Source organism: Equus asinus, chromosome 3, assembly GCF_041296235.1.
Source record: "Equus asinus isolate D_3611 breed Donkey chromosome 3, EquAss-T2T_v2, whole genome shotgun sequence".
Classification (NCBI taxonomy): domain Eukaryota; kingdom Metazoa; phylum Chordata; class Mammalia; order Perissodactyla; family Equidae; genus Equus; species Equus asinus.
Window position 1 is genome coordinate 19,709,604 of NC_091792.1, and position 21,743 is coordinate 19,731,346.

The following is a 21,743-nucleotide window of genomic DNA, read 5'->3' on the forward strand; positions in this document are numbered from 1 at the left end:
TTTTCTCACAGCAGGTTTTGCTAGAGAAAGACCAAAAAAAATTACTAAAAGGCCAGAAGCCTCTGAAGAAATTTTTACTATTTTTTTTCCCCAAGGAAGATTAGCCCTGAGCTAACATCTGCCAATCCTCCTCTTTTTTCTGAGGAAGGCTGGCCCTGAGCTAACATCCATGCCCATCTTCCTCTACTTTATATGTGGGACGCCTGCCACAGCATGGCTTGCCAAGTGGTGCCATGTCTGCACCCGGGATCCGAACCAGTGAACCCTGGGCCACCGAAGCTGAACGTGCACACTTAACTGCTGTGCCACTGGGCTAGCCTCAATTTTTACTATTTTATATTCCTACTCTGGATTGATGTTTTACAGTAATGGAACTATGGTACACTTGAACTAAAACTTCTGAAATAGTTTCTTTGTTCATAAACAGACATTGTGCTTCATAAATAAGAAATGATACATTTGTTCCTCTTTAGCTATTTCACCTAAATGTAAATTCAAAAGGGCTCCTTTTCTTCCACCATATCTTAAGTGTTAGTATTCTCTAGCAGCCAGTCCTAAGCTCTTTTTGTACTTTATATATGCTTCCCAGTTCATTTCTTCTATACGTTTAGTTTCCGATACCATCTATATGTCACTGACACTCAGATTTCTCTCTTGCCTGGCCCAGATTCCTCTAAGAATTTCCAGATGCAATTCTGACTCTCTCTTGCACCCCTTTCTCTGTATGTACCACATATTTCTCTAACCGAATATTTCTAAAACCTAAGTCGTCTCAAATCAGACCTGCTTCTCTTTCCATAACCCCTATCTTGATTAACAGTACATACCAATTCTCCCCAGTCACCCACACTAGAAACCTGGGAGTCATCTTTGCTTTCCTTCTACTTCAGTTCATATAGCAAATAGATCACCCACTCTTGTACATTCTGCTTTCTAAAAATTTCTTGTAATTTGTTCTTTTCTTTCCATTCTGACTTCCATTGCCTTAATTCAGGACTCATTGTCACCAAGGGCAGCTGTTAATCCTTCAGTGAGGGTAAAGGCTAAGCTGCTGTAACAAAGAGACTCAAAAATACAGTGGTTTAAGAGAAACAGGTGTTTCTCTTAAGTAATAGTTGGGAGGTGAGCAGTCAAAGATAGCAGAGTACCTGCTCCATGAACTCCTCCAGAAACCCACCTTCCTTCAGTCTTTTTGCTCTAATCTCTTAGAGCAGGGGTTCTTAAAAATTTTTGTGCGTGGACACCTTTGGCATTCTAGTAACACCTATGAACCCTTTGTAATAGTTTTTAAATGCATAAAATAAAATTCACAGGATTACAAAGGAAACAATATTTGAAAGATGGTTATTAAGATATTAAAAAATACAAATTTGTGATATAGTAATTATGTGTTTCTTTTAAACACATTTATAACAAGATCCAATGGTCTAATAATTACTCTAATTTCATAGTATTGATGATCATAAATGTTGTTTGAAATGATATATCCAACAATTAAAATGTAGTATGAAAATATCTGATTTCTATTGGTGGGAAAAATCACATCCTCTTACTACTACCATGACTTGTGCCCACATTTATAATTGAAAGAAACGTTAAGTTTTAGTTAAAGAGGAGTTTAAGATACCCCCCCTTAGTTCTGTCTGTGGATTACTTGGGGATCTGGGGACCCCAGTTAAAGAATCCCTGTCCTAGAGCATCGTAGTCATCTGCATAATCAAAGCTGGGTCTCTGGCTAACTTGTGTTCCTACTTACAGGAAGGGGGAAAGATAAATCAGTGTAGGTGGAAGGGATTTTAACCAGGTGAGGTGGAAGTTGCACATGTCACATATACACATTGGTGAGACTTTAGTCACACGGCCATACTTACCTATAAAGAAGGTAGGAAATAGAGTCTGTAGTTAAGCAGCCATATGTACAAGACAAAATAAAAAATTTTGAAGGACAAGTAGGTGTCTGCCACAGTCTCCTAAGTATCCCCCATGTATCCAATCTCACCTTGCTCTAATCCATTCTTAACCCCACCACCAAAGTATTTTTTAAACTCCAATCTGATCATGTCAGTTTCCATCTATTTCAGTGCCTCATTTTAAATATGTTATAGCAGTACTTCCTGACATCTAGGTCGTCTGGATTAGGGCAGTTTTTGCAAGTCTAGGAGTCCATATGCCCACTAAAATTGAAAATTGAATTTAAAAATTATATTTTATATATATATATAGCATTTTTATTCATATATATACAAGCTTTGGAGATTAGCAGAATACAGGTATATGTTGAAGTGTTCTTGAACTCATAGTGGGATGTGGACATTATTGTTTCAATAAGTGCTAAAAAGTAGTTACTTTGGGAGGCATAATTTTTTTACATTAGAAAAGGGTCCTCATTCTTAAAAACATAAACTACTGACCTACAGGATAAAATAAAGACTTCTTGTTGTTAGACTGCCATACAATATCCTTCATGATCTAGCTCTAGACTTCACCTGGACATCATCTCTGTCCTTCTAGGCATTGCAGGCACACCAGTAATTTCTCATTCCTGAAATACAGTATGTTCTTTGATGCCGCTGTGCCATTGGACCTTATTTTTTTGTCATTTCTTTTGTACCTTCTTTTCCTTCTGCCCATTAGTTCCTTCCTTTTCATTATCTACCTCCAAAGTTACTCATTTTTAAAGCATAATTCTAAAATTATTTTCTCTGAGAAGAACTTCCAGCTTCAAAGGATCCCTCCCTCCAGACAAGTGTCCCACTTCTAGCCGTTCAAACACAGAAGCTTTTAGACTTCAATGCAAATTTCTACTGGTACATTTATTATAGGGTGAAGTTTTTACCTATTTCAGCAACTATTTATTGCGTACCCCATAGTTCATGGTCTTGATAGTGGTGAAGCATACAAAAACACATACATTCCATACCCTCATAATCTAGTAAAAGTCATAATCTAGTAAAGATCAGAATTTAGTAAAATGGATAAATAAGTGGTAGAGGACAGGATGTGAAAAATGTAAGACAGGTACAAAGTGCTAGCAAAAGAAAGAAAGTCAACTTGAGGCAGTCTTGGGAGGCTTCATGATAGCTTACATTGTCTTAAACAGCACTGAAGATTTTAAGCATGTAAAATCGGTGCTATATCCCAGAAAAAGATAGTGACACAAAAACTTGGAGAAATTCGTCATATTTGAGCAACTGTAAGTGGTCAGACTGGCTGAGATGAAACAGTAGATGTAGAAAAGTGATAGGAAAGAGGGTTGGAAAAGTAAATTGAAGGTCAGCCCATGAAAGGCTTTGAGTGCCAGAGTGAAGAGGTTAGATAGTGGAGAACTATCACTAAATTTTTGGTCAGGTGAATAACAAAGTCAAAGCAATGCTTTAGGAAGATAGCTTGGCAGTGTAATGGGGGAAAGACTGGGTAGAGAGACCAGAGAGCAAATTATAGCAATAAGTTGAAGTAGAGATTCTAGATATTGCAAGTATATGAGCTAAATATCTAGCAATATGGCAGATTGAACTCATACAGATACCTTCCCCGACAAACGTGAACATGCTGGATAAAATATAGTAGTCCCTCCTCATCTACAGAGGATACTGTCATTCCAAGACTCCCGTTGGATGCCTGAAACCCTGGATAGTACCAAACCCGATATATAGTATGTTTTTTCCTATACATACATACCTATGATAAAGTTTAATTTATAAATTAGACACAGTAAAAGATTAACAATAATAATAAAATAGAACAGTTATAACAATATACTGTAATAAAAGTTATGTGAATGTGATCTCTTTATATCATAATATCTTATTATACTTACTTTTGTGTTGTGAGATGATACAGTGCCTATATAATGAGATGAAGTGAGCTGAATCACGTAAGTATTGTGATGTAGCATTATTTTTGGACCGTGGTTCACCATGGGTAACTGAAACCACTGAAAGCGAAACTGTGGATAAGGGCAGACTACTGCATATCCAAAAGGGTATTTTTTAACAAAAAGGGAAATAACGGATGTCAGAAACAAAGAAGATACTCAAGGCCAGTAGCATAGCTGGGAGCTAACACTGCAGCATCTCACAGGGTTCAGAAACCCATACAGACACTAAGGGTAGTTTTGACACCCACATATAGATAGGAGTTTTGATCTTGAGCCCTGGTAAACTACAGGAACTGAAACTGAACACACTATGCCTACCAACCACACAAATTGTCCAATAAAGCTGAAAGCTTGGAAGGAGTATTTTAGTTAAGAAGAGAGACTAAGAAAATAGGCACCAAACCATAGGAGACAAGGAAGATTGCCAACCACCTCAAAGCAGTGAGTAGGAAAAAAAAAAGTCATCTGTGAGAAATCAAGACACCCAGGCTTGTACCACAGCCAAGTGTAGAACACACATACACATACACACATAAACAGTATCTGTATGGTACAAGAATTCTAAACTGAAGAATTAAAACTGGTCTAGGACCAGTGGAATTTCCTCAGGGCTCTGACAGAAGTACAAAACCTCTCTCTGGGACTCTTCTACGACCCAGGGTACACAAAAGTTCCACAGAAATAGTAGCCTTACTGAAGATAAATTCATGGTCAAAACATTATAAACCATATGAGGAAACAAGCACTGTGTGGCAGAGTTGGTAGATACAGCAATCAGAATTAGCACCCCCAAAACTAAGAATGTGATAAAATAGTCTAAAAGAGACTATTGGAATGTTTAAAATGATTAATAGATTTTTTAAAGGAAGAGAAAGAATGGAAATAGTACAGTATGAAAGAAGAACAGATGAGTTTGAAAAAGAAAACTAAAAATGGTAGAGTGCTTGAAATTAAAAACATGACGAAAAGAGGCTAAAAGTCGTAAAGGTTAGAATAAAGATACCCTACGCCTTCTAATAGGAGATCCAGAAGAAACTGAAAAGAAGAGTGAGAGGCAATAATCAAAGGGATAATGTCTGAGACTTCTCCAGAACTTCCAAAATCCACACTTAGACACATCATAATGAAACTGCAAAATATCAAAGAAAGAAAGATGAACTAATGACTTACAAAGGAACAGTACTTAGACTCATCGATAATAATGGATGCGAAAAGATAAGGGAAAATAACTGTCAACCAAGAATTCTATCTTAACTAAACTGTTATTTGAAAGTTAGGGTAAAGAAAGTTTTTCAGACAAAAACAAAAAACCAACAGTTCACCATCAGAGAACCTTACTGAGAGGAAACTGAACCCAGAAGGAAAGAGTGGGGTGCAAAAAGCAACAAAGTAAACATGCTGGTAAACCTACAGAAGCACTGTCTGTAAAAGACTTTTTGATAGGAGAAGTGACTTAACTTGGTGAATTTGGGAATAATTTAGCCTCTTTCTCACTTCTCTTGGGAGCCTACACACGTTCTGGTCTCTCCCTCCTTCAGTTTTCAAAGGGGCAGTCCCCAATGTGGAATTAGGTGTATTACTATAACTAGGTAGGTAAATCTGCCTGGGGTGCAATAATTACAACCCCGTAGACACATTTCTCTAATATCAATGTTATCAGTAATATTTTTATCTCCATCACCTACTCTTCTATCTTAATTGTTTGAAAATATGGTATCTAATATGGTATCTAGAAGGAAATTTATGCTACAAATATATGTATTAGAAAACAAGAAAGACTGAAAATGAACTACATGTTAAACGCAGGAGATTAGAAAAAGAACAAAACAAAGGAAACTATTGAAGGAAATAAAGAGCAGATGAAATAGAAAACAAAGACTATGATCATAAAGAAGGCAAGAAAAGGAAAAACCAGGTCTTTTAACATACCATTAGTGATAAGAACCAAGAAAAAAATGTTAAGAATGAAAAAATGGACATATAGCTACAGAAGATATTTTTTTAAATCATAAATGGAATAATCAACTTTATGCCAACAATGTGAAAAACTAGATGAAATGGTAAATTTTCAATAAAATTATAAATCAATATTGATTCAAGAAATAATAGAAAAACATAGACTATACTCAGTAAAGAAACTTAACCAGTAGTCATAAATCTACTCATAAGCTCCCAGCCAAGATGGGTTTTCAGGCTTGTCATCCCAAAACTTTGCCAGAGAAAAGAAAAAAAAGAGGAAACCTCAACTTCTTCTATGAAGCTAGTATAATCTAGTTATCAACAAGAAGAATAAAGAAAGGAAAATTAAATCTTATAACTACAGATGCAAACATTCTAAATAAAATAATCACAAGCCAAATCCAATGTATTTAAAAACAATCAGAACCATCATGGCCTAGCTGGTTTATCCCAGGAATGCAAGGATATTAGAAAATCTATTAATATTATTCACGACATTAACAGATTAAGGGAGAAAAAAGATCATTTCAATAGATGATGAGTAACATTTGTTAAGCTTCAGTATCCACTTATTAGAAAAACTTAGCAAATTGGGAAAATATGATAATTTTAACTTTCTTACATCATGAACACAGAAGTACTTTTTTTTTTTAAGATTTTATTTTTTTCCTTTTTATCCCCAAAGCCCCCCAGTACATAGCTGTATATTCTTCGTTGTGGGTCCTTCCAGTTGTGGCATGTGGGACGCTGCCTCAGCGTGGCCTGATGAGCAGTGCCATGTTTCGCGCCCAGGATTTGAACCAACGAAACACTTGGCTGCCTGCAGCGGAGTGCTCGAACTGAACCACTGGGCCATGGGGCCAGCCCCGGAAGTACTTTAATGTTAGGCACAAGACAGGGATGCTCACCACTACTGCTTATTTTCAACATAGTCCTGAAGAGCTTAGGCAACATAATTAGGAAAAAAGAAGTAGAAGGATTAAAAATGAAAAAATTATTTCCCAGGTCATGTGGCTCTATACACAGAAAATCCAAGAAACTACAAATATTAGAATTTATGAGAGTACAGCAGGGTTGCTGGACATGGATCAATATAGATAAACCAATATACTTCCTATATTCTACCAGCAGCTAGGCATAACTACCAGTTATTGGTCTTTTTGATGCCAGGCACCATTGCTATGCTAACAGTATTTAATCATAAAAACACCCTAGTAGGTATATTTGTCTTCATTTTAACAGATTTTGAACCTGGGACTTGGAGAGTTAAGTAACTTGCCGAAAGTCCTACCATTAGTAAGTTACGCAAGCCTGGGACTAAAACCCAAGTCTATGTGACCCCAAACCCTGTCATGCTTCTAGCTACTAGGTACTCTCATTTCCTCCCGGTAATTGTAAAGAATGTGGTAACAATCCCTTGCTCCTAACCTCAACTGTTTCTTTTTACTTTGATGTTTTAAGTGTTTAGTCGAAAAATTATTCTCACACCTTCAAGTTTTACAGACAGAAAGCATGGATAAATAAATGGTCCTAGGAGAGTTTCAGGATATTCTGGAATAAATCTAGATGGTGGCGGGCCCAAAAGGAGGATGGCTGAAGAGACACGTGAGGAGAAAAGGTAGAAGCCACGAGCGCCCTGCGGGCCTGGCGGCCCAGGGTTCTCTTGCGACGGGCGGTACCCAATCGACGCGCGGCTCGCGCGACGCCTGCTGGGACGCGCCTCCGCCGAGTCCTGCCGGGTCGGGTCGGAGAGGACGGCGACGACTGGGAGCCACCACTCTTCCCGGGTGCTTGTGAAATGGAAGAAAGGTGCAATTCTTTCATGTAGAAAGAGTGGAGTCAAACAATACTGTACATTCCAGTTTCCTCAGTATTGCCGTCGAAAATGGATTTCATGTTCCTCATAGCAACAGCAGCAGGAGCTATCACCATATTTGCTGCTACTGCTGTTGCAGCATTGATGGTAGCAAAAAGTCTAAATGCTTTTAAGAACTGGGCAACTAAGGATAACAGGGCTAAAAAACCTCGCAAGAAAGTCTCTTTCAAGACAGAAACAGATAGGAAACAGGAAACAAACGAAGAATTGGGCAAGAGGGACGAGGAAAGACACGAAGAATGGGGCGAGAAGGAACAGGAAACATACGATGAATTAAGCGAGAAGCAAAAGGAAACACAAGAGGAATTGGGTGAGAAGAAACTGGAGACCCGCGAAGAACTGAAGGAGAAGGAGCCAGCCAGCCAAACTTGGTAAGTGTAAACCATAACTTGGTTAAATTTCAGACCGACGACACACGCTGATCAAATGAAGCAGGCACACAGCTGGACCACAGTGGGCTCCTTTTCCGCTGACCAAAGGGCAGGGGCTGGAGGCGATGCCCAGGCTTGCCTGCTGTCACAGTGACTCACGCACATACGTAAGGTCACTTTCCCGTAAAACTAGTTTTCCGAGGGCAGGGTTAGCGGAGGAGACTGCATGTGTGAACGTGTGAATGGTGTGAAGGAAGCTACACGAAAGGAAAGCTCGTTTCTTGACCGATGTTTGGTTTTTGATATTTCGAGCCCTGGTAAGGAAAAAAACCGCACAAATTTGTTGAGTCGGTTTTGCCTGTGAAGCGCAAAGGACTCCTTGCCCTGGGATCGGCGTTGCCCCCTGGCGTGGGGCGAGGCGAGGCCGCCGCCGCGCGCACAATGGGCGCCACCTCACAGAGCCGGGCGCGGCGGCGGCGGCGGCGGCGGGCGGGCGGCAGGACCCCGCGGGCAGACGGCGAGCGCGCCGGCCGGCGGCACATGGGCCCCACGGGGCGGCGAGGCCGACGGGTGGGTGCGCGGGCTGCGGGCAGGCGGGCGGGCCCTCGGGGCGACAGGCCTGCCCCTGGGTTCCAAAAACCACCCCAAGGGGCGCTTCCAAATAGGTTAGCCAAGCGCCGGGCCCGCGGCTGCCTCTCACCTCTACCAGCGCAGTGCGCCCGGCCGCCGCGCGATGGCGAGCAAGCCAGCTCCGCTCCCCCCTCTCTCCTCCCTGATCCTCCGCGCTCCGCCTTCTCCTCCCTCCCATACCCGGCTCGCTCAGGGGCCTCCATTTTCCAGATCTTTCTCGAACCCGCAGCATCTCAGGCGGCCGTTGCCCGAGTGCTGACGGAAGCGGCCGAAGTCGAGGCCCGGAGCATCCTCCAGCGCGCAGAGGAGGCTCGCGCGCGTCCCCGGCGGCCGAGCGCGCAGGCGCAGACCCCCGTAACTGCCGGTTGGAGGCGGCCGAACCGCAGTGGAGAGAGACCGAAGCGGCGGAGGCTGCGGCGCGGGCGGCCTCTCCCTGCTCCGCGGTTCCCCGGCGCGCTGCCCTAGATTTGATGTGCGGCCGCTTCGGGTCATCTCACCTTTGCTTCCCGTAGGAGTCGCAGTCCCAGGAGCAGCATCCCAGCAGAGGACGCGGTCCCCACACAGGAGGCTTCAGCGCCAGCACCCCGACCTTCAGGCGGCGGGATGTCTGTGGTTGGCATTGACCTCGGCTTTCTCAACTGCTACATCGCTGTAGCGAGGAGTGGCGGCATCGAGACCATCGCCAACGAGTACAGCGACAGGTGTACCCCGTAAGTGCCTTGTCTGGTCATCGCCCCGACCCTTACGGTGGTCCTGCCTGCAGTTTCTTCGGACGCGCGCCGAACCCTGAGATGACAGGTGCAGTCCGTCAGCTGCAGTCTCTGGAGACCGCTGGGCGGCGGGCCCGGGGGGAGGCGGACTTGGTCGCTCTGCAAAGCTGCTTTTCCTTCAAGGACAGGGACTTACGTCTTATACTTAGCGCATCTCTCCTTTCTGTACGCACACACGTGTGTCCCTGCCGCCCGACCCCAGTGGCCCCGCTTTAGTTTTCGGGAAGGGGTTGGTGTGGAACCGCCTCGACTTACTGAACATTGGGGAAAGGTCTCTGCTCACCTCTGGTGGGGCTGGCGTGGGGTTTTCCACCGCGGGCCGGTGGGTCTCCCCGGCCAGCTGAGTAAAGAACTCTTCATTCATTCTTCCCTTCCTCTTTTCTCCATCCTTGCGTGACAGCATTCTCTCGGAAAAGTAAGAAATGAAACCTTAGACTGCACACACTGGACGATGAGTTGCAGGTTCATGGGGCCTGGAAAGCACTTTTTTTTTTTTCTTGCTGAAGGGGTTGAGATGTGCAGGGTTTTACCCCAGTGTCCTTGAGAATTCGAGAATCAGGGAGGGCGTCATTGGCCTCTTGTATTGGTAATGTACGTCCATTAATGGAAAGTCGTGGAGTTAGAACCTGCCAAAAGCGTATTTATACAGAATGAGCTGTTGCGGAGTCCGAGGCGGCTGTCTTGTATAAACATGATTGTGGAGTGATTCTATTATGAAGACTTGATGAGAGACTTAAAAGGAGTGGCATTATGTCATGGAAACATGTTTCCACATGTTCCATTGTTTCTCTGGTCTGAGAACTTTGTTGGCAAAGAATATTAGGGATATGAAAGGCTAGCTTCTTGTTATAGGCTCCCGTTACTGGTAATCTTATGAGGAAATCAAAAGTTTATGTCTTAATTTCTGTGGAAAGGTAACTAACCATATTAATTTCACCCTTCGGAGTGGTCCAAAACATAATACTTTAAATATAAGACTAATCTTAACCAAGATCAGCGTTAGACTAAGCCTTTAAATGATTAAATTACTACAGTTCTTTGAATAGTTTTAATATATGTCAAGGAAATGTTGAAGAGTAGCTTACTTGGAGCAGTCTCTGCTTTGGTTTCTTTCAAAGAATATTCTAGAAGGTTTTATACCACCTTTTTCTAGATGTATGCATCATATTTCTTCTATTGGAATTTTGTATGTTTATATTCTCAAATCTGAGCATAGATCAGTTAATCTTCATTGTACTCTTAGAACTCTTGCTTCTCCTTTTTACATCTTTTTCTGGTTTTTATGCACAATGAGAGGCTGAAGCAGTAATTGTTAACTATTTATGACTTTATGTCTACAAGATTTTGTTTTAGGCCGCAACAGATACGGGCTTCTGCCAGAAAAGGATCAGGAAATTCCACTCTCTTCTTTCAGCAGAGTAGGGTTAATGGGGGCAGTCTTTCGCTTCAGGGACTTAGCCTATGGAGAAAAAGTGAGAAGTAGGATGGACATTCCCCTTAAAGCCTTATCCTAAAAGATCAGAAATCAGAACTGTAGGACAGATAGTGTATTTCCAGGCTCAGAAATCTTAGTAGCGAGTCCATGATTCTTTAAAGAGCCTGGCCAGACTTACAAAGAGAGTTCTTTAAAAATTAGGCTGCTCTTTGAGTCTTCTAGAAGTCTCCTTGTTACTGTTCTGAGGTACATTGGCTAATTCTATGGGGCTGAGATTTAGTATGGTATTTCTGACTTGTGGGTAAGAGAAGTGCTACTAATATCTAGATTTAATGAGCCTAATCCAAACTAGAAATTTCCTAAGGTGGAGGGATCATATTCTTACTTAGCTTGCATCAGAAACTCTGCCCTTGTTCCCATGGCTGCGTACTATCATTTACCTCGGGAATGTCTCTCTTATCATTACTGAACTAATACTTCACTGTAGTCCCGTGTTCTTACGCTGTCTGTCTACTTTGTGGGACTTAAATTATTGAATGAAAACATAGCTCTTCCTGATCCCTGGACATTTATTTATTGAATGCCTGTCTTACAAAAAGCTTTATAACTGTTAGAGAACCTGTAACTTTTCTAATATGCTACAGTATTTAATAATACATATAAACTAGCTTTCACAATTTTTTTTTTCCATATTCCAGTTGCTGACATCAAGGTAATACTATGTGACACGGCTATTTCTTTTTTTTTTTTTTTTTTTTTTTTTTTTAAAGATTTTATTTCTTCCTTTTTCTCTCCAAAGCCCCCTGGTACATAGTTGTGTATTCTTCGTTGTGGGTTCCTCTAGTTGTGGCATGTGGGATGCTGCCTCAGCGTGGTCTGACGAGCAGTGCCATGTCCGCGCCCAGGATTCGAACCGACGAAACACTGGGCCGCCTGCAGCGGAGCGCGCGAACTTAACCACTCGGCCACGGGGCCAGCCCGTGACACGGCTATTTCTAAGATGCAAATACATTATAAAAGGATCCTGTGGAATAGAGGAGGGAAATGTTTGATTTCTTGGTTTCAGCATCCATACTTTTTCACATTTGTTTCATTCTTTAACATAATTATATATACATGGGAGGATCTTATGATATAAATCAAGAGAAACAGTTTAGTGAAAAAAATAGCTACTTAACTTTTGGCCTACAATTAAGAGACCAAAGGCAAGTAATTTAACCTACTAATTCTCCAGATTCACCTTCTGTAAAGTTGGAGTGGTTGTACTAGCCTCTCTTCTAATGCAGAAGTTGGAGAGGGAGAAGGAAATTAACATGCAAAAATTGAAAAGGAAAGAAATTAACTGTTTTTTCTGAACATTGCCTTATTTTAAAAAATTATTACACAAAAAGTATTTTACCTGTTCTGCTGTATTGTAGACGTACAGGCACATTAAAAGATGAAAATAAAAATTATAATCCCTCCGCCCAGAAATAAAACTTCCAGATGGCTTTCTCTGTGTGTGTTTCAAAGGTAGATTATACTTCATTTTCTGTTTGGTAATCTTTCTCTATGTAAAATATTGCTATGCCATTAGTTTAGTGTTTGTATAATCATTTCCTTAATGTAATCCATCTCTTATTGAACATTTAGGTTGTTTATATTTTCTTTTCATAAGCAGTGCTGCAATAACTATCTTTGTAACTAAATTTTTGACCCTTAATTCCTTCAAATGAATTCCTAGAAGTAGGATTACTGAGTGTGCTCATTTTTAAGGCCTTAGATATCTTTGTAAATTAAGTATAGATGTGGGGATTGAAATTTCCATCTCAGGCTTAATTATATCAAAGTGATTAGTTTCACTCATGGGAAAAGAAAACTGCAGCCAAGAATCCTCATTCAATATCAGATTAAAGCATGTGGCCAACCAAAACATGCTGCCTGTATTGATAATAGTGATTGCCGTGTGCAGCATTGTGCTTGCACTGTCATAGACATATCATACCAATTCTGTGAGTTTGGTAATACTAGCTGTCTTTTTCCATAAAAAGCCTAAAGCAAAGTTAAGTATCCTGGCCAAGAACTAGTAAGCAATAAAATGGATTGAGTTTCAGGCCTCTTTGGCCCCAAAACCTCAATGTGCTTCATAATCTGTTGGGATAACAATAGTGTATATGTACCAAGTTAATGGGGATGTAAAAATCAAAGAGACAAATCCCTGGCTGGGCAGTTACTGTATAGAGAATCATCTTTGCTCTAGTATCAATAAACTCATCTACTTTGGCTAGTTTCTAAGAAATATTATATTCTTTTAAAATGTTTTAATATGCTTTTATGTTATTTTAAGAACATGTAAAAAATCTTATTTCATTTAAAAATTCATAAAAAATATATACTAGCAAAAAATATGATAGTGTAGACATATGGAGGAAAGCAATGTGGAAGACAATATTAACAATGAATATTTCTTAGAAGTAGAGTTATGGAGGGTGTGCATTTAATATGTAGTCTGTAATGTTTGGATTTTTTATGAACATATTTTACAATAAGGAAAATGGATTTTTTTAATGAAACCGTTTGAGGAGATCTTTGTTAGATATATTGCTTTATCATCAAAATTCTTATTATTCAGTTCTCTGGTTTTCTGTCTTCATTACTTTCTCCCTATTTTTTTTACCAGTGTATGAATAATCTGAAAATATGGGAAAATATTGTTTATACACTGTATTTCAGATATGTGAGATGTCCTCTTCAATGCACAGAAGTAGAGATCACTTATGTTGGGGTATTAAAAATTTTTATGCGTAGAAACTGCTAAACTCCAGAGGTTATCAGTGGCTGTCATTGGGTAGGAGGACTTTTTATGGTGATGTCAGTTTGGAGAGTGGAGGAGGCTTTAACATTTTTTATTAGTCTTTCTACTATATGAGTTGGTTTTGTTTTTATGTTTTACTGTGGGCTTATGCTAACTTTGATTTAAAAAAATATTTTAAATGCTGAAAAAGTATACAAAGTAAGTCTGCCCCTTTGTCCCTTCCCAACCACCTCCTAAACTTTAGTATGTTTCTATTTTTCTGCAAATATGTGAGTATATCTACATAACTGGGATTTAAAAAAATTTTTTTAACAAAAGTAGAATTACGTTATATGTATTTTGCAGTTGCTTTTTTCAAAATGGATTATAGACATCTCAAACTTGAACATACAGCTATAATTGACCTCATTCTTTTTAATGGCTGTATTGTATTCCTTTGATAGATACACTACTATTGGCAGACATTTCAAAGTATTATTTTCCTGTTGATAAAAATTCAATGAATAGGTATGCTTTTGTTTTTTGCTGAGGAAGATTAGCCCTGAGCTAACGTGTGCCAGTCTTCCTCCACATTATTTGTGGGCCACTGCCACAGCATGGCTATGGCACGAGTGGTATAGGTCCACACCTGGGACTCAGACCCATGAACTTGGGCCACTGAAGCCAAGTGTGCCGAACTTAACCACTACCCCATGGGGCCAGCCCCTGCGCTTTTAAAAAAAATCAGATTGTACTGAGATGAATGGAAGAGCAGATTGCTCACTTTTTAGCACTTTAGCCAAATCTAGGACTATAAAATCTTTTAGTATAAATATGATCTACAACAAAATGAATCTCCAGTCACTGCCTTGAATTTGTGGGTAAGAAATTCTGAAAATTTTCTAGAAGGCAAAGCATGGCAAGTACAAATGACATAGTACCTTTTATGAGTTTAAGATGTTTAACATGCCATTGGTAGTCTTTTTAGTATGTGGTCACCACAATACAAATTAATGAACGTAGTTGTGTTCTGATAAAACTTTACTTATAAATATGGGTGGCAAGTGGGAATTTGAAACCCTCTGGTCTAGGCAGTCATAATCAAAAGAACTTTAAAATTATTGTGCATTGCTATTTGTCTTTGATTTACTGGTGTTTTAAGTAAGATAATCAGTTTTTCAAATAATGTATCAAATCTAATAATTGATACTTAAGTAATATATCTAATGTACTTAATCAGCTTTTTAAATATTGTGTCTACCTATGTAAACATCTGTGTGATTTCTGTTAATGGTTTCAAGTTGTGAACTAATTTATTTATGAATTATGCTCACTAAAAGCATTTGGAAACTTAAAGAAATTTTTGTTTTTTATATGTTAAAATTTGTATCTGTTGTCCATATTGAAGGACTGGAAAGTCTTTCTTATTACTAAATCGTCTCTGCCTAGAAGAAGTCTTATGTTTCTAAGTAGCAAGCTAGAAAGCAAATGGCAACAGTGAGTCCTTTCCAGAACATGTCTCCCTCACCCTCTTCTAGGGCAACTTTTTTCCAGATAGGTAAGTGTGGGAAACAATAACCAGATGTTTCCCTTACTGCAGAACTTCTCAGATCCCTTAGTTTGTAAGTATTGGAACACTCCAAGAAAAGAACATTTTCCCCACCTTATTTGAACCTCTAAGGAATTATATTCCACAGAACACTGTTTGGAAAAGGATGGTATAGGACAGTGGTTCTCAACTGGAGGAAATTTTGCCCCCCAGGGCACATCTGAGAATATCTGAAGAAATTTTTGGTTGTCACACTGGGAGTGGGAGGGGGTAGTGCTACTGCTGTCTAGTTAGTAGAGGCCTGGGATACTCTTTAAAATCCTGCAGTGCACAGGATAGTCCCACTCCCCCAATGAAGAATTGCCTGACCCAAAATGTCAATAGTGCTAAGGTTGAGAAATCCTGCTCTGTGGACATCTTGGCAACCATAGTTGAAACTAGTTGCTCAGCAGTTGACAGTTTGATTCAAAGCCAAACTGGCAATGTAAGAAGCTGACCCCTTGATTTAAATCAATTGATTGCCCTCTCATATCATCATTAATTTTGCTATTGTGTTTCTTAGCATCTACTCAAAGATTGCAGAAGAGGCTATAAATAGTAATTGTGATCCTGTGGAAACTGGCAAGGGAAAGCCAAAATTTTTTAAATAGGGCTGTTTTTAAAGTGCTAAGTGGTAAAATCAAGAGATTTTGAATCCCTAGTGTGGAGGTTGACCAAAAAAGCAAACAAATTTGGAGACTGGTGACCTCTTAAGTGAGAAGTCTCTTAGTCTGCTGGCATTATGTATTTTCTCCAACATAATTATGCTTGTCCTTATAAAAATAGGCATTATAAGAGAGACAGAAAATTTATCTTAAATTTTAAGAGAAAATACAAATACAACTTTCTTAAAGTAACCCCTGTCATTTGATTTTTTATGCCCTCTACTGTGAAAAACGACATAGGGCATTTAAAAGTTTTGCTTGTTTGTTTAGAATTTTGTGACATTCTTTGAGAATCTTGGGCGACCACTATGGTGGTAACATTGGATTGGATGTTATAGATTTAAGCTGCATTGTAAACCCTCTGTTTGTTTGTTTTTAGGTATAAAATGGAATTTCTAAACAGTGCTTAAAATAATCTGTAAAAAGTATAATATAAATGGATTATGTGATATACATTTGGATAAACTATTGAATATCATCTCTTATAAAAACTTTTATATCAGCCTAGTATGTGGTGTAACGTTTGTTTCTCTTGGTATTTAAGTTGGGTAAAAGTTTTGAAAGAGAAGAGGTATTTATTTTGACTTTCTGAAAATCCTTGGCAGATATTTATTTAATGGTTGTGTTCTAGAATCTTTTGGAAAAGGAAGGAGTTTGAAGACTTCTAGCTATCTGAGAAAGGTTTTCTGTGTATTGAAACTGGGTATTTCCAAACTGTAACATTAAATTTTTTTAACTTTAAAAATTGTCTACTCTTAACTTCAGAGACTATCTGATAATGGTAACTGTTTAGCTTTCTCTGGGAAGTGATATATGTGTGAAGCGTATTTCAAAGAATTTAACAGTTGATAAATGATAGTTGAATCAGTCTTATTTGGATTTAATGTTCTAACAGAAGTTAAACTCATGAGCATCAACCTAAGAATAAGATTTTCTGTGCACTCAAGTGATGGTAGTGTAGTATTGAAAAATTAAAAGTATTCAGAAGTGTGTCCAAATAATAGAGTTGAGAGAAAGACAGATTATAGAGTAGGCTAAGAGATGGCAAATCCATATTTTCTCTGAGTTTTAGGGTGGAATACCAACCATCCATATAGATTGCCATATTAGGTATGCAAATATCTATTCTGGCAGAGACTATGTTGAATCAAGGAGTTATTTGCAAGATGTGAAGATGTCACCTGAACCACTGATTCCTGCTATATCCTAATTTTCCTCTTTTCACCGGATCACAGTTAGAGAAGAGTAACTTCCATTATCTCCTACATCTCTGCACCGCTTTTAACAGTTTAGCTCTAAATATATATCTACTCGTACGTCTCAAAGATACCTCAATCTCAACATGTCAAAAATAGAACTTGTGATTGTCCCTCCCCAAACCTGTCCGTCTTACGAATGTTTTCTGACTCATTGAATGGTACCACTATCTACCCTCTTAGGCAAACTGGAAACCCAGACATTATTATTGACACTTGCCTCTTCCTATTATCTGTTCCAGTACTGTTCAATATAAATATAATGTGAGCCACACACATAATTTTAAAATGTTCTAGTAGTTACATTAAAAAGATAATAGGTGAAATTAATTTTATTGTTTAACTCAGTATATCTAAAATCTTATTTCAACATAGAATCAGCATTTTAAAATTGATGAGATATTTTATATTCCCTTTTAAATATTAAATCTTCAAAGTCCAGAGTATATTTCACAGCTATAATAAGTACATCTCAGACCCACAACTAAAATATACAACTATGTACTGGAGAGATTTGGAGAGAAAAAGCAGAAAAAAAAATAAGTACATCTCAATTCAGACTAGCCATATTTCACATGCTTAATAGCCACGTGTCTGGTGGTTACTGTATTGAACAGTGAAGATGTAGTCCATCAACAAGTCCTTTGAACTTTACTTCCTACATATCTCTTAATTCTTCCCCCTTCTGTCTTGGATGCCACCATCCTGATAGATTACTGATAACTTCTACCTCTCCTCCCATTATTTCACACTGTAGTTAAAATGATCTTCATCAAACTCTCCCCTAATTCCATCCCATCATCATTTACTCTTCCTTCAAACCTCAACACTTCCTCAGGTAAGCCTATCCTGATCCTTCTCCTCTCGGTCAATTCCTGCTATTATCTACCCTCGTAGCACTGTTTGCACCCTCTTTTGTAGCACCTACTCTACTTTCATTTGTGTGAGTCTACGGTACTGTAAGTTTCAAGAGAGCCAAAATCATATCTTTGTTTTTTCCCCCTCACTATTATGTATCTAGTAACCAACAGAGTGCCAGACATATAGTAGTCAACAAACATCTGTTAAAGTGACTAAATGAACTTAACAGCTTGCCTTCCCTGAAAATCCAGTGTTCCCCAATATAACAGTGTCTTGTTCAGCCCTTGAAAAGCACTTTTCTGGGATCTTTCCCCTTCAGTTTGTGTTATATATAAGCATGGAGTCTTCTCTCCATTATTCCACAGCCTTTAATGAATTCCCATTACCTGCTGAAATAAATTTTGAATTTATAATTTGTCATTTGAAACCATGTATAATCTGGCCCCAATACTGTCTATCAAAATGTGTTGTGAAACTAGCTAACTTGTGTTCTTCCTAGTCTCCAAATAAACTTTACCCTTAGGAGCCATCTTTCCATTCATTCAATAAGTACCTTTACTGTGCCCAGTTAATGATCTAGCTATCCAGTAGGACTTTCTAATCTACTATATATCTGTTCTATGTATGTTCTGTTCTGTATTCCCACTGGCTACATGTGGCTCTTAAGTACTTGAAAGTTGGCTTTTGAGGACTTGAAATGTGACTGATGCTAAGGAATTGAATTTTTTATTTTAGTTAATTTGAATTTTACTAGCTGCATGTAGCTAGTGACTACCATTGGATAGCACAGATCAGGGCAGTGGGGCATATATTATCTACCCTCATGGAGTTCACACCCTGATGTGGAGATACCTTCAGTAAATAAATAAATTGTATCTGATGTTGATACATGATGGAAAAAAGTAAAATTGGGTAAATAGTAGGAGATGGATATATTGGAGAGGAGCAGAAGTGTTTACATAAGATAGAAAAGATGTCTCTCATAAACTGACATTTGAGCAGAGACGTGAGAGAAGTAAGAGCACAAGACATGTAGACATATTTAGATATGTTACAGAGAGAGCAGCATTTACAAAGGCCCTGAGACAGAAGTGTGCTTGCCCTATTCTGGAAATAGTAAGAAGACGAATGTGCCTAGGTTGAAGTTACAGGGTAGAACAGCCAAGGAGCAGACCATGAAGGGCTTTATTGGCTGTTGAGGGACTTAAGCTTTTACTTTGTGAGACAGGACACCATTAGAGGATTTCAGCAAAGGAGTTTCATGATTCTAGTTTGTTTTTTTTTTTCTCCCCCTCCTCCTCCTCCTCCTCCTCCTCCCCCTCCCCCTCCCCCCCCCCCCAGTACATACTTGTATATTCTAGTTGTGAGTGCCTCTGGTTGTGCTATGTGGGACTCCACCTCAGCATGGCTTGATGGGCAGTTCCATGTCTGTGTCCAGGATCCAAACTGGCGAAACCCTGGGCTTCCAAAGTGGAGCATGCAAATTTAACCACTGGGCCACAGGGCCAGCCCCTGATCCTAGTCTTTAAGAAGATCACTCTGGCTATCCTATTGACAACAGACAGATACCTACATACCAGGAATGTCCTTTTCAACAAAACAAATACATACTAAATATTTTCTCTTCTTTAAAGTCTTAATTCAGAAATCACCTCTTCTACTTGGTTTTCCTAAGCCTTGTTGTGTAGAAGTGACTATTCTCTTTTTTGCTACCATCATTCGTAATCCTGTGTGTTGATTTATTTTTTCAGTTGACCATAAATTCTCCAAGGACAGTGATTGTAGCTAATATACACACAATGCCTGTAAATATTTGTTGATTTGAATGAATAGTTACCTGTAATTACAACTGAAATCATGGAAACACTTTCTTGAATCATGACACAAAATGGTATTTTGATGAAAATGTTACTCTACACTTTTATAAGCAGAATTACATTTAAATGCAGTAATAAAAACAGTGATCATATTGTTCAAAACATTTACCTGTATTCACTCTTTTAATCCTGACACAACCCTATGAATAGGTATTATCATCACTGTCTTCCAGATGGGAAACTTAGACAAATAATGGTTAGGTAATTTTTACAAGGTTACTCAGCTGTTAAATGGCAGAGCCAGGTTTTAGTTCAAGCAGCCATGCCTTACTGAATACAGTTAATTTTTTTAGTAGGTCATAGACCAATAGAATTTGAAAAACAATTTTGGGTAACCAATATAGTGTTGCTAGCTATTAGCACATTTTTAAAAATTCTAATATTTATTTTGACCACTATTCTATTACTTATGAAAGTTTAAAAATATTTAAAATTCTGATTTTCAGTAACCTATTTTTAAAATAATACATGGCTATATTAATCCTTTTAATTCATTTTTGTATAATGAGAAGCAGAATGATAGCACATTAATATAAAAATGCCACGGGAACAAACTTTGTGTTTTTTCCCTGTTTAGGGCCTGTATATCTTTGGGATCGAGAACTCGAGCCATTGGAAATGCAGCTAAGAGCCAGGTAAATTGTTAATATAGATGTTTTGACTTAAGGAAGAATTAACTGAAACTTGGTAACTAAGGTCTCATTTTATATAATTAAGAGTGAAAAAAGAAAATGAGGAAAATATGATAGATCCTAACATCTTTGTATTTTGTTAGATACATACTGCTTTGAGTTGTAAAATATTTATTGAATTTTATTTTTAAGAAATCTTTTTAGTTGTGAACTTAGGGTGTGCTGCCGTATGACATCGGTTTTTCCTTGTACGGTCACTTTCTGTGAGGGATATCCTATCTAGAATATAAACTTTAGAGACAAGTGAGCTATGTCTTTGTAAAAGAAGGTAAGAAAAATGGAGGAACTCATCCATAGTAACCCAGTGTGGCTACCACTACTTTATGTGGAATCTGCTTAAGTATTCATGTTTCCAGGTTTGTGAAATGCTTATGAGTAGAACATTCACTTAATTTTCCACGCTAAGTTCATTTTCCTTGAACTTTGTTTATTGCCCTGAACCAAAAACCCTTAACAATTACTTTTTACATTTTAATATGTATCTGGATCTTTTCTTTTCTTGTACAATAGCTTGGTTTAGTGAGGCTTTTTTGCTCATGACTTTGTAGGAATAATTGACTCATTTATCCAGGAATTTTTGCTTACAATTTTTATCAAAGTTGTCTTATAATTGGCCTATAAGTGAACATGTTTCTATCTTCTCTTCGACTTTCATATTGTACGTAAAAAAATGTGGAGTTTGTGCCAAAATAACCCCTTTACTAAAGTTTACATCTTGTATTCTGAGTGATCTTCTAAGTGCATCAGAGATCTTAGTCTCTGAAGAAAGCAAACTATAAAATTATTTCTCCAAAAGAGCTACAGAGACCTACATGATAATTCAGCATCCTGTAGTTTTTATCCCATATTTAAAGATCAAGATCTATTTGGCTTTAAAGGTTACTTAAGAGGGCAGCAACAGGATCTCACTAATATGCTGTAGTTTGAACTGCATGTTCTAGTTAAAGAAAAAAATCACTTCTCCAAAATACAAGCCATTTACAAATTAAGAGACTTTAACTTAGCACCATGCTACATGGAAGGAGTTTTAATTTACTAGCCTAGGAGCAGTCCTCAGTAATGGAAGCGACATAGTAGTATATTAGAAATTGCATAAAGAATTAGATATTGAGA

At 38.6% G+C, this 21,743-nt stretch overlaps 1 protein-coding gene across 3 annotated transcripts in view; it reads left to right on the top strand.

Moving 5' to 3' along the window:
* Positions 1-8,065: 8,065 nt before the first annotated feature.
* HSPA4L (heat shock protein family A (Hsp70) member 4 like) overlaps positions 8,066-21,743 on the top strand; it is a 56,199-nt gene continuing 42,521 nt past the window's right edge. Inside the window, exons 1-3 of one of the 3 annotated variants that reach the window (XM_014839198.3) lie at positions 8,066-8,083; positions 9,226-9,423; positions 20,516-20,573. In XM_014839198.3, the coding sequence (XP_014694684.2) occupies positions 9,317-9,423; positions 20,516-20,573 (165 nt within the window). In that variant the 5' untranslated portion in view covers positions 8,066-8,083; positions 9,226-9,316. Of the gene's footprint in view, positions 8,084-8,274; positions 8,401-8,589; positions 8,654-9,225; positions 9,424-20,515; positions 20,574-21,743 lie in introns of those variants that run through there. The other 2 variants (XM_014839199.3, XM_014839200.3) reach the window with 2 other exon arrangements.